We start from the raw sequence: 14332 nt of genomic DNA, 5'->3' as shown, positions 1-14332 counted from the left end.
CCATCTTGCCCCGCCCTCCCCATCTCTCCACTCTTATAGCCCTGTTTTCCTTCACTGACAACACAGTACTGTATGTGCAAAAGGGTTCATCTTTGTTTTCTGTACCTCCCATGTACCTATGTCTTCCTCTTCCTCAGTGCCACCATGTTGATCACTCACATTTGATACATTGCCCTTCTCAAATTTACAGAGCAAATTCACTTTCCATACAGCAGTTCACACATACGTTGTCTCATGACATTGACTACAATTTACCCCAATGCAACAGCTCCCAAATCAATACTTTTCTCTACCTATCCAACAGTGTTCCTTCCCCTCCCCTCCCACCATTGGTAACCAACAAAGAGAATTTCCTTCCATATATAAACTGTTCCTTGACTTTTACAATAATGGACTAAAACAGTATTTGGCCTTCTGTGATAGACTTATTTCATTCAGCATGTCCTCCAAGTTCATTCATGTTACGCAGTGTTTTGCAGATTCTACATTATTCTTTAGGGTTGCATAGTATTCCATTATGTGTATGTACCATAGTTTGGATATCTATTCCTCAATTGATGGACACCGAGGTTGTTTCCAACTTATTGCTGTTGTAAAGTACTGCGATGAATATGGGTGTGCATATGTCTGTTCTTATCATGGCTCTCACTTCTTTAGGATATATACCTAGTAATGGAATGGCTGGATTAAATGGTATTTCTATTTCCAACTTTTTAAGGAATCGCCATACTGCTTTCCACAGTAGTTGTACCATTTACAGTCCCACCAGCAGTGTAGGAAAGTCCCAATCTCTCCGAATCCTCGCCAGCATTTGTTATTTTCTGTCTTGTTGAACTTTGCTGCTAGTGCTGGGGCAAGATGGTGTTTCATTGTTGTTTTGATTTGCATCTTTCTAAGATGGGGCAATCTACTATAGTAGTGAATACTGCCTAGGAAACCCAAGGAGGGGTCTCTATGAGTCGGGTCTGACTCGATGGCACATAACAACAATGGCTAATGATCCATGAGCATTTCTTCATATGTTTGTTGGCCACCTGAATATTCTCCTTGGTGAAGTGTCTATTCATGTCTTCTGCCCATTTTTAATTGGATTACTTGTCTTGTAATGCCATTTTAAAGTGAAATATTTGCAAATAGCTTTAGTTTTTAAATTGTTCATTCCTTCTCTATTGAAAATCCGTGTAAATTGTGTTACTTGCCTCAGAAGAAATTTTAGATTACATCTGTTTCTGAATTATTGTAAGTTCAGATTATTTGCTGATCAGCAGTTAGTTTTCTAATTGCTGGGTAAAGAGCTATTCTGTCTTGTGTTATTGAGTCTCTGAGAGAGAATTCTATTTGTTTTTAATTGCTAGCAACCCATTGGCATTTGGAGCTCTGGTAGCATAGTGCTTAATGCACTTGAGTGCTAACCAGAAGGCTGGCGGTTCAAATCCACCAACCACTCCTTGGAAGGAAGGTTGGGCAATCCTACTTTCGTAGTGATACTGCCTCGGAAACCCAAGGAGGGGTCCCTATGAGTCGGGGCCGACTCAATGGCAAGTAACAACAACAACAACATTGGCATTTAGATGAATTCTTGACTTATTTGACTAGGAATTTTCACTAATAGGTTCTTGTAAGCAAACCAGGCTCACACTTTGGTTTCATAGATCCTGTCACAGAAAAATAATAACTCTGCATTTTGCTATGTAAATATAAAGGAAGAACTTCTCAGAATATTGAAGTATCTAGAGGCCATATTTTTCAAGTCTTCATGCACCAATATGAATTATTTTAACTGGTCTCAAAAGAAAAATGGTAGGCAGCCCATTAAATCAATGATATGGTGAATGGAATGCAATTGGGGATTAGGAAAACACAGGTTGTAGTTATTTTAGATGACTACTGTGCTTTCCAGTTTATTTTCACTCATTTAGTTGTTACCTCATGGTCCCATTCTCATGCCCTTTACATATAGTGCATAAATCTTTAAATCTGTCCAGTAGACCTCCTTGTAGGCAGAGGTGGTAATTAGTTACTGCTTGTCTTTGGCACCTTAGCTTTCTGTCCTAAATTTAAAATTTTAAAATTATCTTAAATTTATTATCATTTAATGTATTTTAGAGGCCATGTGGATAGCTGTTTGCTCCTAAGATTTTGATACCATTTTTCAACCAAATTTCTCTTTGGGAAAGAAAGAGAGGTGGCTTATTATTAAAGAAGCATATCTAAGATGAGGGCTTGGAAAGTTTGCCTTTGCATTTGTATTTACGCATGGATTGGCAGAATAATGCATAAATATCTGGGCATTATTTAATGATTCCTTTTTGAGCCAATCATTCGTGCTTCATTTCTACCTTCTGCAGAGATAGATAGAAAAGCACTGTGTAACCAAGAGTTTGAGCTTGTCAGTATATTGTAGTGTATCTTTTTAAACAATCCTTCAGCTCATGTACTTTTTTTGATGCTACCACTTTTTGTTTTTTTAAAAAAATGCTTGCATAAAATGCATATTTATTCAAATAGAGTTTTTTATGTAAAAGTTCACAGTGAAAAGTCTTATCTCTTGGCTTTCGGCATTCTGCTCATCAAAGGTAATAGCTGTTGTTAGTTTCTTATAGATTCTTCAAAGTTTCTGTATGTACATCCTAAGCAAATATATTCTTATTCTGAATGTTCATATTTCCCTCTACCTTGTTAGAAAAGATTGTATACCATGCTGCCTTCTGCCCTGTTCATTTTGTCATGTATTGTGTTGGATATAGGGCCTTTCTTTACTCTTTTCTTATAACTGCCTGGATTGATAAAGACATTGTGCATGTCTCTGAGTTTTATCATTACAGCAAAATCCCAGCTGTAGAATTACTGGGTCAGAGAGTACATGTGGTTATAATTTTTTGGTAAATATTGACAAATTGCTCATCACAAGTTGTGTGCTAATAATTTAAACATCTACCTGCAAAATATGAAAGTGCCCTTTATGCCCAGTTTTATCAAACTTCTTGATCTCTGCCAGTCTGGTAAAATGAAAAGTGGCATGTCAGTATAGTTGTGCACATTGAGATGTGTTTCTGATATTGAATATTGGTCACATGGGTTTGTGTTTACTGCCATTGCTAGTGTTCCTCAAAGTAGGCCTTTTCAGAGTTACTCCTATTTAGCTTTGGCTTTCAAGGTTTACATTTTATTTGAGAGGATTGAAAAAACAAGCCCACTGCCATCAAGTCCATTCTGACTCGTAGCAACCGTATAAGACAGAGTTGGACTGCCCTATAGGGTTTCCAAGGCTGTAAATCTTCATGGAATTAGACTGCCTCTTCTTTCTCCTGTGGAGCGGCTGGTGGGTTCAAACCACCAACCTTTTGGTCTAATCAAGTTAGCAGCCGAATGTTTGGCTATGGCACCAGAATTCCTATCTGAGAGGATGATGTTGTTGTTGTTACGTGCCGTCGAGTTGGCCCCGACTCATAGCGACCCCTCCTTGGGTTTCTGAGGCAGTATCACTACGGAAGTAGGATTGCCCAACCTTCCTTCCGAGGAGTGGCTGGTGGGTTTGAACCGCCAGCCTTCTGGTTAGCAGTCAAGTGCTTTAGCCACTGTGCTACCAGAGCTCCTATCTGAGAGGATAAGAACCTTAATTCACTATCTTACAGTGTCTTTTATATTTTTGAAGGCTTTGGCACGTCTTCTTCATCGTCAAACCCTGCGGCGTCATCCTTCAAATTTGGTATCTCATCATCCTCTTCTGGGCCTTCTCAGACTTTAACAAACACTGGAAATTTTAAATTTGGAGATCAAGGAGGCTTCAAAATAGGTGTGTCATCGGATTCAGAGTCTATAAATCCCATGAGTGGAGGCTTTAAATTTTCTAAACCAATAGGAGATTTAAAATTTGGGGTTTCATCTGATCCTAAACCAGAAGAAGATAAAAAAGACAGTAAGAATGATAATAATTTTCAGTTTGGACTTTCTTCTGGTTTAAGCAATCCAACTCCTTTAGCTCCATTTCAGTTTGGAGTGTCTAATCTTGTGCATCAAGAAAAGAAAGATGAACTCTCTAAATCTTCATCTACAGGCTTTAACTTTGGTACAGGTGTTATTAACCCTACCCCTACCCCTGCTGCTACTAATACCATAGTGACCTCTGAAAACAAAAGCGGCTTCAACTTTGGAACCATAGAAACCAAGAGTGTTTCAGTGGCTCCTTTCACATGTAAGACGCCCGAAACAAAAAAAGAAGAAACGCCTGCCACCAAAGGAGGGTTTATGTTTGGCAATATGGAACATGCCTCTCTGCCATCTGCCTCAGTGTTTGGTTTGGGAAGGACAGAGGAGAAACAGCAGGAGCCTGTCACTTCTACTTCTCTAGTGTTTGGGAAGAAAGCTGACAACGAAGAGCCAAAGTGTCAACAAGTGTTTTCCTTTGGGAATTCAGAGCAAACCAAAGATGAGAGTTCTTCAAAGTCAGGATTTGGTTTCGGAATGCCAAAACCATCTGAGAAGGAATCTGAACAGCCAGCAAAGTCCACTTTTGCTTTTGGAGCTCAAACTAGTACTACAGCTGGTAAGTATTATAGTTATTTTATAAGGCGTGATGTCGTGACAAATATTGCAAGTCAAGTAATGGTTTATACTGAACGTAGTTGAGAGAGTCCCCAAATAGCTATCTGGGAAGGAGCTAGGATTTTCATTTTCAATTGCTCCAACACCCCTACTTCCCATAATTCTGATGGCATTATCTATGGATACACTTTTGACAGACAAAACTCTAACAGAAAGCTTAAAATTTTGCACATTTGTCTATATTCATCCTTGTCTTTCAGGGCTTATAATCAGAATTGGCTTACAGTGTCCAGGAATATAGGTATTCTCAAGTTCATTAAATAATTTCTTAACTATTAAAATCTTTATGTAAAGCCTTTCATTTACAAGTATATACAGATAACTACAAGTATGTACAGATAACCAGTCATCATCAAACGTTTTAGGAACAGAGACAACAAGTATAATTAACCGCTGAGAAGACAGGTGACGACAAAAACTAAAATCCTGAAGGAAAAATGACTTAGAATTCTTAAAAACATCATTGATGAAATAAAAATCATTTTGTGAACTGATAGATAAGTGAACTGGAATTTCCCAGAACACAGTGCAGAAGTACAAAGAGATTGAGCCAAGCTGGAGGCACAAGTTCTGTTGGAGTAGGAGTACTTATAAGATGAGAGCAGTATGGAGGAAATACCACAGAAGAAGAAAATTTCTAGATATAAAGAAAGATACTGGTCTTAAAAATGGAAGTGACCTACGCCTTAAGAGAGACCTGTGACATTTTAGAACACCATGGCTGAAACCCTGAGTGCTTCCAGAGAGGGAGAAGCTGTATGCCACAAAGAGGTATCAAAATAGCAGCATACTTCCAATTTGAAACAAAATGCTAAGATCAGTAGGGTCATGCCCTCAAAGTATTAAATAAATGATCTTGAACCTAGAATTTTATAGCCAGCCAAATACATTCACACACAAGGACAAGATATAACTCTTTTCAGACATGCAAAGAATCAAAAGTTCAATACCCATGAACACTTTTGTGAATAAGTTGGAAGCACTCAAACAAAAAGGAAAGTTAAACAAGAAAAATAAAACTAGAATTTGACAAATAGGTGTGAACAGTTTCAGTCTATTAAATTTTGCTTGAAATGAAAAAAAAAATCCTTTAAAGAAAATAAAAACTAAAACTATGTAATGTTTAAAAAGGAACAAAAACTGAGAAAGGGTCTGATCAAGTTGAATCATGGAATCACTAGACTATTTGTATCAGTGTAGGCATTTTCTTAGCCAATCTCTGTTTAACTAACGAAAGCGAGTCAGCATGCTTCATTTTCCATACATTGTACTAATGCCCTTAGTACATTGACCAGCCCTGTCTAGTGAGCAATATTGGAACTCTGAGACATTAGTGTAGGAATAAAAAATCTTTAGTAGGTAGCTGGATTGTGTGGTAGGATCACCATATAAAACTCAATCGTTTTTCCCAAAATCAGCAATAAGCAGATGTACAGCCTATCTCATTTAACATTTTTAAGCAACAGAACCTATAACATACGAATAATTAAAAGAACATAAAGGGCCTACTTAAACTTGTTCCTGGGTGGGATTATTTCTCTACTCCCTTACTCTTTACTTCCTTTTTGGAGGAGCTTGACAAGTAAAAGCTGATTTCTAATATTCACACAGAAGGGAAAATGCACAATAAATTTAGGGAAGAAGGGCAGCTGCACAGGTAGACTTGCCTTACCAATAGAAAAAAAAAAAACACACTATAAAGCTACAATAATTGAAACAGCCTGGAGGCAAGGAACTCTGGTAGCGTAGTGCCTAAGGCACTTGACTGCTAACCAGAAGGCTGGTGATTCAGAACTACCAGCCACTCCTCAGAAGGAAGGTTGTGCAATCTACTTCCGTAGTGATACTGCCTCTGCTTCAGAAGCCCCAGGAGGGGTTGCTGTGAGTTAGGGCTGACTCAGCAGCACATAACAACAACAGGGACAATAGCAGCAGAGGAAACAAATGAACATACATGTGGAAATTTAGGATGTCATAGAGTTGGCCTTGCACATCACTGACCACAGGATTCACAGTCAGTAGATGTTACAGGAAGTAACTATCTATTTGGTTAAAGTTACAATCCTGCTTGCTACACATTGTAATGCAAATTGCAGATATAGTTATATAAAAATCATATTTATGAAAGTACATCTGTCTCCCAGTATCTGAACTTGGAGAGCATCCAGGTAGATTTGTCTTTAAGGTATATTTTTATATTTATTAATCTGAATGCTGAAGGCCTTCTTAAGAAAGACAGAAAATCTAGAGCTGTAAAAGAAAAGATGGATATACTGGTCAAAATTTAATAGAACAAGTGGCCATCTGATTTATGAATCTGTAAGAAATATTTAATATTCTGTTTTCTAAATTCCTTAATGATAGGGCAGGAAAAAATGCTTTCTGAGATGATTCTTAAGGATTTTTGTTTGTTTCTTAATTTGTCTTACAGATCAAGGAGCAGCAAAGCCAATTTTCAATTTCTTGAACAACAGTTCCTCTAATTCAAGTACACCAGCTACCTCAGCTGGTGGTGTTATATTTGGTAGTTCCACCTCTTCCTCCAATCCACCTGTGACTGCCTTTGTGTTTGGACAGGCCAGCAATCCTGTGAGCAGCTCTGCCTTTGGTAACTCTGCTGAATCAAGTACATCTCAGTCTTTGCTATTTTCTCAGGATAGCAAACCAGCAACTACATCTAGCACAGCTACTGCTGTCACCCCGTTTGTCTTTGGCCCAGGATCCAGCAGTAGTACTACAGCAACCGCTGGTTTCAACTTTGGAGTTACAACTACATCTAGCTCTTCAGGTATGTTTTTTTTTTAATGTTGTTTTTGGTTAGCTTTAATTACAAGCATGTCAATGGTTAGCCAGTGATAAAGCAAGTTTTATCATTGGGTGCCTTTTAGTCAACTATACTGGGCATGTTGTAATTATTCAGGATGTGGAATAATGTACATTTAATATTTTACTCTTGAAAGCTCTTTTTCTAATCTTGTTAAGAGTATAAAAATTTATTTTTCCAAGTCCCCCCTCCCCCCAATAGTAATCTGTAAATAACCACACTCTGGAAATTGTTTCATTAGACTTTGTTAACTGTAAAGATGGGAGATCATGTTAATTGAGGTTTCTGTTTATATGAATTCTACATGTTTAACTAAATAAATGAAGACGAAAAGAATCGTTTTCTTTTTATTCAAAATTTGTCTTTAATTTTGATTTAATTAATTTAGCAAGGTAAGGGTCGGGAAATGAGCTTAAAGTTTGCTTTTGAGTTTATAGAAATTTCTTGAGGATTATCTCACTGTATAAATCATAGTGATAAAAATATTTGTTTGGGCCTCCAGGATCCTCATATGTATTTGGCACTGGACCTTCTTCAACACCATCTGCCAGTCCAGCATTTGGTGCTAGCCAGACCCCAACATTTGGGCAAACTCAAGGTGCCAGCCAACCTAATCCCACAGGTTTTGGATCTATATCATCTTCAACAGCATTATTTTCATCTGGTTCTCAGACTGCACCACCTACTTTTGGGACAGTGTCAAGCAGTAGCCAAGCCCCTGTGTTTGGACAGCAGCCTAGTCAGTCTGCATTTGGCTCTGGAACAGCTCCTAATTCCAGTAAGTGTGTACAGTGTAGTTTATATCTGTACTTAGGTAATGTGTGTCATAAAAATAATTTCTTTCTTGAATTTTAAAATGTATCTATTTTTCTGTTGTCTCCTATACTTAGATTAGGGAGCTCTTGGTGGCCCAGGGGTTAAAGCATTCAGCTGCTAACCAAAAGGTTGGTAGTTCCGACCCATCAGCCTGCTTTCATAAAGATATATAACCTTGGAAACCCTATGGGGCAGTTGTGCTCTGTCCTATGGGGTCGCTATGACTCAGAGTTGACTTGATGGTAGAAGGTTTGCTTTTGGGTAGTTAGACTAGGAACATTTATGTTTACACTTACCTGTGAACAACATTTCCAGCTTTCATACACATTACTGCATTTTTAAGGTATTAAAATTTATGTTTAAAACAAAGTTTATGTTTAATTTTTTTTTTTTTTTTTTAATTTGGATACTTAGTGCCATTTCTCCCCAACTCAGTACTGTGGCTCTGTAGCCTAGATTTCCACCCTATTTTTTCCACCCTTTGCTTGCTTTATGATTGAATTCACTTCAGGAAGTTATACCCCAACTTGGACAAACCAGTCATCTCCTAACATTTGGATGTTCACACAAATACTTCTTGTTTAACTACTGCAGGGAAGCCCCTCATGTGATCACATTCCTCTTTCCTTTCCCTACTTTAACAGTGACAACTGTTCTTGGCTTTTGTGTTAATCATTTTACTTGGGTTTTAGTTAAAATGTAACTAATTGCATATGCATCTCTAAAAAATAGTTTAGCTGATTTTTAACTATACAAATGAAATCATTGCTTTGAGTATTGCTCCTTTCATTCTTTCTTTGCTTTGTAAGGTTCATCCATGTTATTACATCTGATTTCTTCATTTTCATTGTTGTAGAGTAAATCATTGTATGAATATACTACAATTTACCCATTTATTATATTGATAGATGTTTGAGTTGTTTGGGACTATTATAAAATGCTGCTCTGTTCATTCTTGTGTATGTATCTTTGTGCACATATGTATGCTTTTAGGCCATATACCCTGTAATGAGAGTACTAAAGTAAGAGGTGTGCATATCTTTATCTTTGGGAGTATGATGGATTATGCCAGTTTTTACATCCCACCACCGTTGTTATGAGCATTCTCATACATGAATTCTAGTTGGGGTTTGGGCTACTTTTCTGTTAGGTTGTTTGGCTTTTGCTGTTGATTTCTAGGAGTTCTTTATGTGTGTCACTCTCCACAGTCCTGCCAGTAATCCAGATTCCTGCATCTACAGGAAGCTTTGAGGAGCCTGAAGTGCAGGAGACTGTAGTTATCGGCAAGACTGTGGAGAGCACACAGATTCAAAGTGGCGCAGTCCACTTTAAGTACCACTGCCTTTAAGTACCACTGCCTTTAAGTACCACTGCCAGTTTCCTACTTGGGTCAGTGCTACACACTAGAGATTTGGTTACTGTGCAACATGTATGCTGCCCTTGTTCCATTGGCCATGACTGACTGAACCATTTCAAACTAGTTCAAAAAAGCCCTGTTTTATTCTGCCTCCACGTTTGAGTAAGACTTTTTGTGCCACATACATTTTTAAATTGGAAATAATTTTCATAACTTTTCATTGTGACTCTGGTTCTCAGAGTTGATCTTGAAGTCTCTTTCTTCATCTTTACTCTTTAGAATTTTGTTAGAATCTGTTCCTTTGTCTCCAGTGTCCTGAAATATCAGGACAATGTACTTTGGTGTGGACCCATTGAAGATTTTCTCGTTTTAAATTCCTTGTTTTCTAGCAAATCTATTTGGATATTGGATCTCCAGAATTTGTATTCTGACTTATCTTTTATTCACTCCTTTCTTCGCTTTTGTATTTTTCCTGTATTTCATGGGGATATTTTTAACATTCCCCTAGTTTATATCATGGGTGCAGTGTTCTCTGTTAATCTGGGGATGTTTATGATTTTTTTTTTTTTTAAATTAAAGAAAAGGTTTTACTTCCTTGCTTATATCTGTACTTAGGTAATGTGTGTCATAAAAATAATTTCTTTCTTGAATTTTAAAATGTATCTATTTTTCTGTTGTCTCCTATACTTAGATTAGGGAGCTCTTGGTGGCCCAGTTTTCTGCAAGTTTATTTTTTTTCTATTATTATTTTGACCTCAGTGTTTCTTATTTAGTACTTTACTCAAATGTCTGGTGATCATTAGCTCTCTGCTCATATTGTCATGAATAGGATACCTAGATACCTCTTGAGAATTCTTTGTGCATGGATTAGGCTTGTAAACCTTTAATGTCATTGTAGGGTTATCTGGCTGGATTGTTTCCTTGGGAAAACCTGGATGTGTTGGTATCTTTAAGTCTTTCTTTCCTCTTAGTCTCTCAGATTCTGCAGAGAAGATGCTTCTAGTCTCCTGCCTTTTTGCCTGTGTTCTCAGAGCTGAATTGTGGCGAAAGGCTGGAAGTATCAATATGTTTTAACTACTCTTAATCTGCCTATTTTTAGTAAGATATTCTTTGCCCTTATTTCTCTGTGGTCTCATCACCCAGTGCAGTTACCTCTCTAGAGACTAAACTTCTGGGTTGGAGGAGGAGCATTACCACCTTGTTTTAGTTTTAGGGAGGGATTGGTATCTGTTTCTTAAGCAGATATTCTACCTACGTTTCCTTCTTTTAGTCCCATTTTCATGCCCACTTTCAGAGGTACTTGGGTATAGTGTAAATGGAGTTAATTGACTTATGTACTTTTCCCTACTGCTAGTTTAGTATTCAGCTCCAGTCATCCTTCTAACTTCTGAACTTTTGTTGCCATTGTCCCTTCTCCCCCATCTTTGTAAAAATCCCTTTATGCTTATTTTAATGAGATTTCTGAAGAAGATGGAGCTACAGGTGTTTATTCTGCTATCTTTACCCAGAAGATCACTTTGCCCTCTTCTTTGGTCACGGTAAGTGGTGTCACTTGTGAAAAGTATCAAGTACATACTCTGTACCAATGGAGATAATTGATTATAGTTTTGTTTTAGCAACCATAGAAGAACAGTGTTTTTGTACATAATGGTCAGAGTCATTAATAGAGTTATTAATAGAGTCATTGTTGCCTTAATGAAAGACCACTTTTGAAGTACTTCTGCTTGGATCCTGTAGGTTCGGTTTTTCAGTTTGGCAGCAGCACTACAAATTTCAACTTCACAAACAACAACCCATCAGGAGTGTTCACATTTGGTGCAAATCCCAGCACACCTGCAGCCTCAGCCCAGCCTTCAGGTTCAGGGGGATTTCCATTTAGCCAGCCTTCAGCATCATTTACAGTGGGGTAAGAGAACATTTTGTTGAAATGGAGAATTTAACATAAGGATGTGTGTATGCATGCATGCATGTGTGTTTTAGTTTAACTATCACTGAAGTGTGCACTTTGGTGTGGGTAAAATTAAATATATTCTCCTACATCAGTCTGCCATTCTGCAGTTTTGGAAGATGATATAGCCTGGAGAAAAATGGCAGTAATTTGTGTGTGCTAGGTGTAGTAGGGGAGCTCTGGTAGCATAGTGGCTAAGACACTTGCCTGCTAACCAGACGGCTCGCGGTTCAAACCCACCAGCCACTCCTCGGAAGGAAGGTTGGGCAATCCTACTTCCGTAGTGATACTGCCTCGGAAACCCAAGGAGGGGTCGCTATGAGTCGGGGCCGACTTGACGGCACATAACAACAACAACAACAACGGTGTAGTAGGAAATGTTTTCACATTGAGTGTTTTACAATAACTTTGAAATGTTTTTCTGGGCATATGTCACATTAAGTTTTTCTTTTTCACAGGTCAAATGGGAAAAATCTGTTCTCTTCTTCTGGGACTTCAGTTACTGGTCGCAAGATAAAGACTGCTGTTAGACGTAGGAAATAAAGGTCACTAAGGTGTTATACACAACAGTTTTAAAACAGCTGGTGCCCGGCTTTCAGATACAGGATTGTACTACATGCTGGGGTTATCTGAAGTCAGATCTGCCTATGGACATCTTTCATTTTGGAACTTCCCTCATTTCTTTCTTTATAGAAGCCCTACCCTCCCCCTCCCCCCACTCCTTTTTTTAAAATAATAGCTAGCCTGGTGACTGATTCTTCAGCAAAAATATTTTATGATCCAGCAAATATTCACTGATTTGGCATGGTCTGGCTGTATCCAGGAATAGAGCTCTTCACGGCAAATGGCTTTGTATAGAACCTCGTCGTCTGCACCACTATGTGCGTTGATAAGCGTTTATGGAACGCGTTGAAATTGTAATTATATCTGAGGAATTCTGTATAGATTAGAGGATGTTGAAATGAATGATTTCTATGCTGAGTTTGTGCTGGTGTATGTGTGAAGTGAGTGAGTTGGGTGTATTGTGCACTAAAATTTTCTGATAGAGGAAGCCTGATTAAAGATGGTCCATGCTAAGGACTTGTTAGATCTAGTTCTCCATTTAATAATTATATGCTATTTCTATATTTTCATTCTTACGACTATCACCTGTCTTGCCTTTTTCATTATTTTATTATGAAACTTGTGTAAATATAATTTTGTTTCTGTACTTTTTTGGTATAACATAAATCTGTGAACTTGAAATTTTAATTTTGTGTTAGAAATTTTTTTTGTTTGTTTAGTCTTGTCTCAGATTTTATTATGTATATCCCATTATTCAAAGTTGCCTAAATCCATTTGGAAATCTTTAAAAAAAAAATAAAAAATAAAAAAAAATTGGGGATTCTTAAAGTGAATTTATTGGCTTTTCTGATCCAGTTTTGTTTGGACCAAAAACCAGTATTGTACAAAGTATTAAGCATATATTTTTATATTTACTGAAATGGACTGTGGTGACTTTGGATAATAAGGAAAAGTTTAATATTAAAGCCATGTTTATTACAGTATAATTAACATGTTAAACCATGGGATAAATGCCATCAATAAAAAATTATGAAATACTTTTTGTTGTAATTTTAACTCATAATGAAGGTACACAGTATTGATGGGCAGAAACTTTTTAATAAAGGTTAGTAATTGTCAGAAGGTAAATTCTAATAGGATACATGTGATTTAGATAATTCCTAAATGAAGAGCAGAGTGTCTGAATGCAGGACATACAGACAGTATACCCTGCTTCTTGCCTGGAGCTGGAATTCATGCCCAATTTGCATAGAAATTTACATGACTTTTTAAAAAGTAGAAAATAAACACATGGAACCATTTCTGCTTGTACCTTGCTTGATAAGTTTTACTAGACAGTGTTCTTTTGGATTATTGTCCTGTATTGTTTTCACTGGATCTTTTTAAAATGTAGTCCATAGGAACAACGTTTGATAATTTTATTCTTTAATTTGCAATTACTTTATGCTCATTTTAATTTGTTGAACTTCTTGTTGGTTCGAATTTAAATCCAGAACTTTAAAATGTTAAGCAGCTGCTTTTTTGTTTCCAACAAAGATATTTTTCCTAATCAAATGCTGGTTTGGGGGTTTATAATATGCACTTTATTAATAATATATATTGGGTACCAGCTTGGAGCACCAACAATGATGTTGAATTCTAGAAAAAAAGAAGCAAGCTGGAAATCTGGTCTTAATGTTGAGAATGTAACAATGCCTAATTAAATCCCAGGTTAGTTCTTAGTTCTGTAGACTGTATGGATGAGGATATTAAGCATTCTACTCTGGAGAGATTTTCATTAAAAATGCTCTAGAAACAATAAAGTTCCAGTCATTTAGTATTTTTTTAAGCAGGTAGGTGAAAATCATTCTTTAGGTGGCTCATGTTAAAAATGGAATCTTTTGGCACCCCAAACTGAAGTCTTTAGGGCTGTATTCAGGACTTGTTTTTTCTCCATCTAAACTGCTTTCCATTGTTTTAGCATCTTTCTCACTGCAGGTAGCAGCTCTAGACTGCATTTATGGCGCAAGTCCAATAGAACTGTCACCTTATTTGACTGGTTCAGGCTATAGACCTCTCTCTGATCCCCACTCCCTGTAGCTACTTGCTGTTTCAAATTCTCTCCTAAAATTGCTTATGAGAATTTCATTATTTTCAAATAATGAAAAGTGTTTGATATTGTTTGTAACTAAATGAACTTCCTGGTTTAGCCTGGGAAGAAGGAATGTTTGCTTTAATT

The 14332-nt window shown here is 37.2% G+C and overlaps 1 protein-coding gene across 1 annotated transcript in view; it reads left to right on the top strand.

Annotated features, from left to right (window-relative positions):
• Positions 1 to 12093, top strand: part of NUP153 (nucleoporin 153) — a 104062-nt gene extending 91969 nt beyond the window's left edge. Inside the window, exons 18-22 of the mRNA XM_042782374.1 lie at positions 3656 to 4546; positions 7037 to 7393; positions 7932 to 8207; positions 11340 to 11508; positions 12009 to 12093. Of these exons, the coding sequence (XP_042638308.1) occupies positions 3656 to 4546; positions 7037 to 7393; positions 7932 to 8207; positions 11340 to 11508; positions 12009 to 12093 (1778 nt within the window). The remainder of the gene's footprint in view (positions 1 to 3655; positions 4547 to 7036; positions 7394 to 7931; positions 8208 to 11339; positions 11509 to 12008) is intronic.
• The last annotated feature ends 2239 nt before the right edge of the window (positions 12094 to 14332 follow it).

Source organism: Orycteropus afer, unplaced genomic scaffold (genome assembly GCF_000298275.1).
Source record: "Orycteropus afer afer isolate SDZICR_OR568_19922 unplaced genomic scaffold, OryAfe1.0 scaffold00012, whole genome shotgun sequence".
Classification (NCBI taxonomy): Eukaryota; Metazoa; Chordata; class Mammalia; order Tubulidentata; family Orycteropodidae; genus Orycteropus; species Orycteropus afer.
Note: the sequence above shows the minus strand (reverse complement) of the source record. Positions and strands in the feature narration are given on the sequence as shown.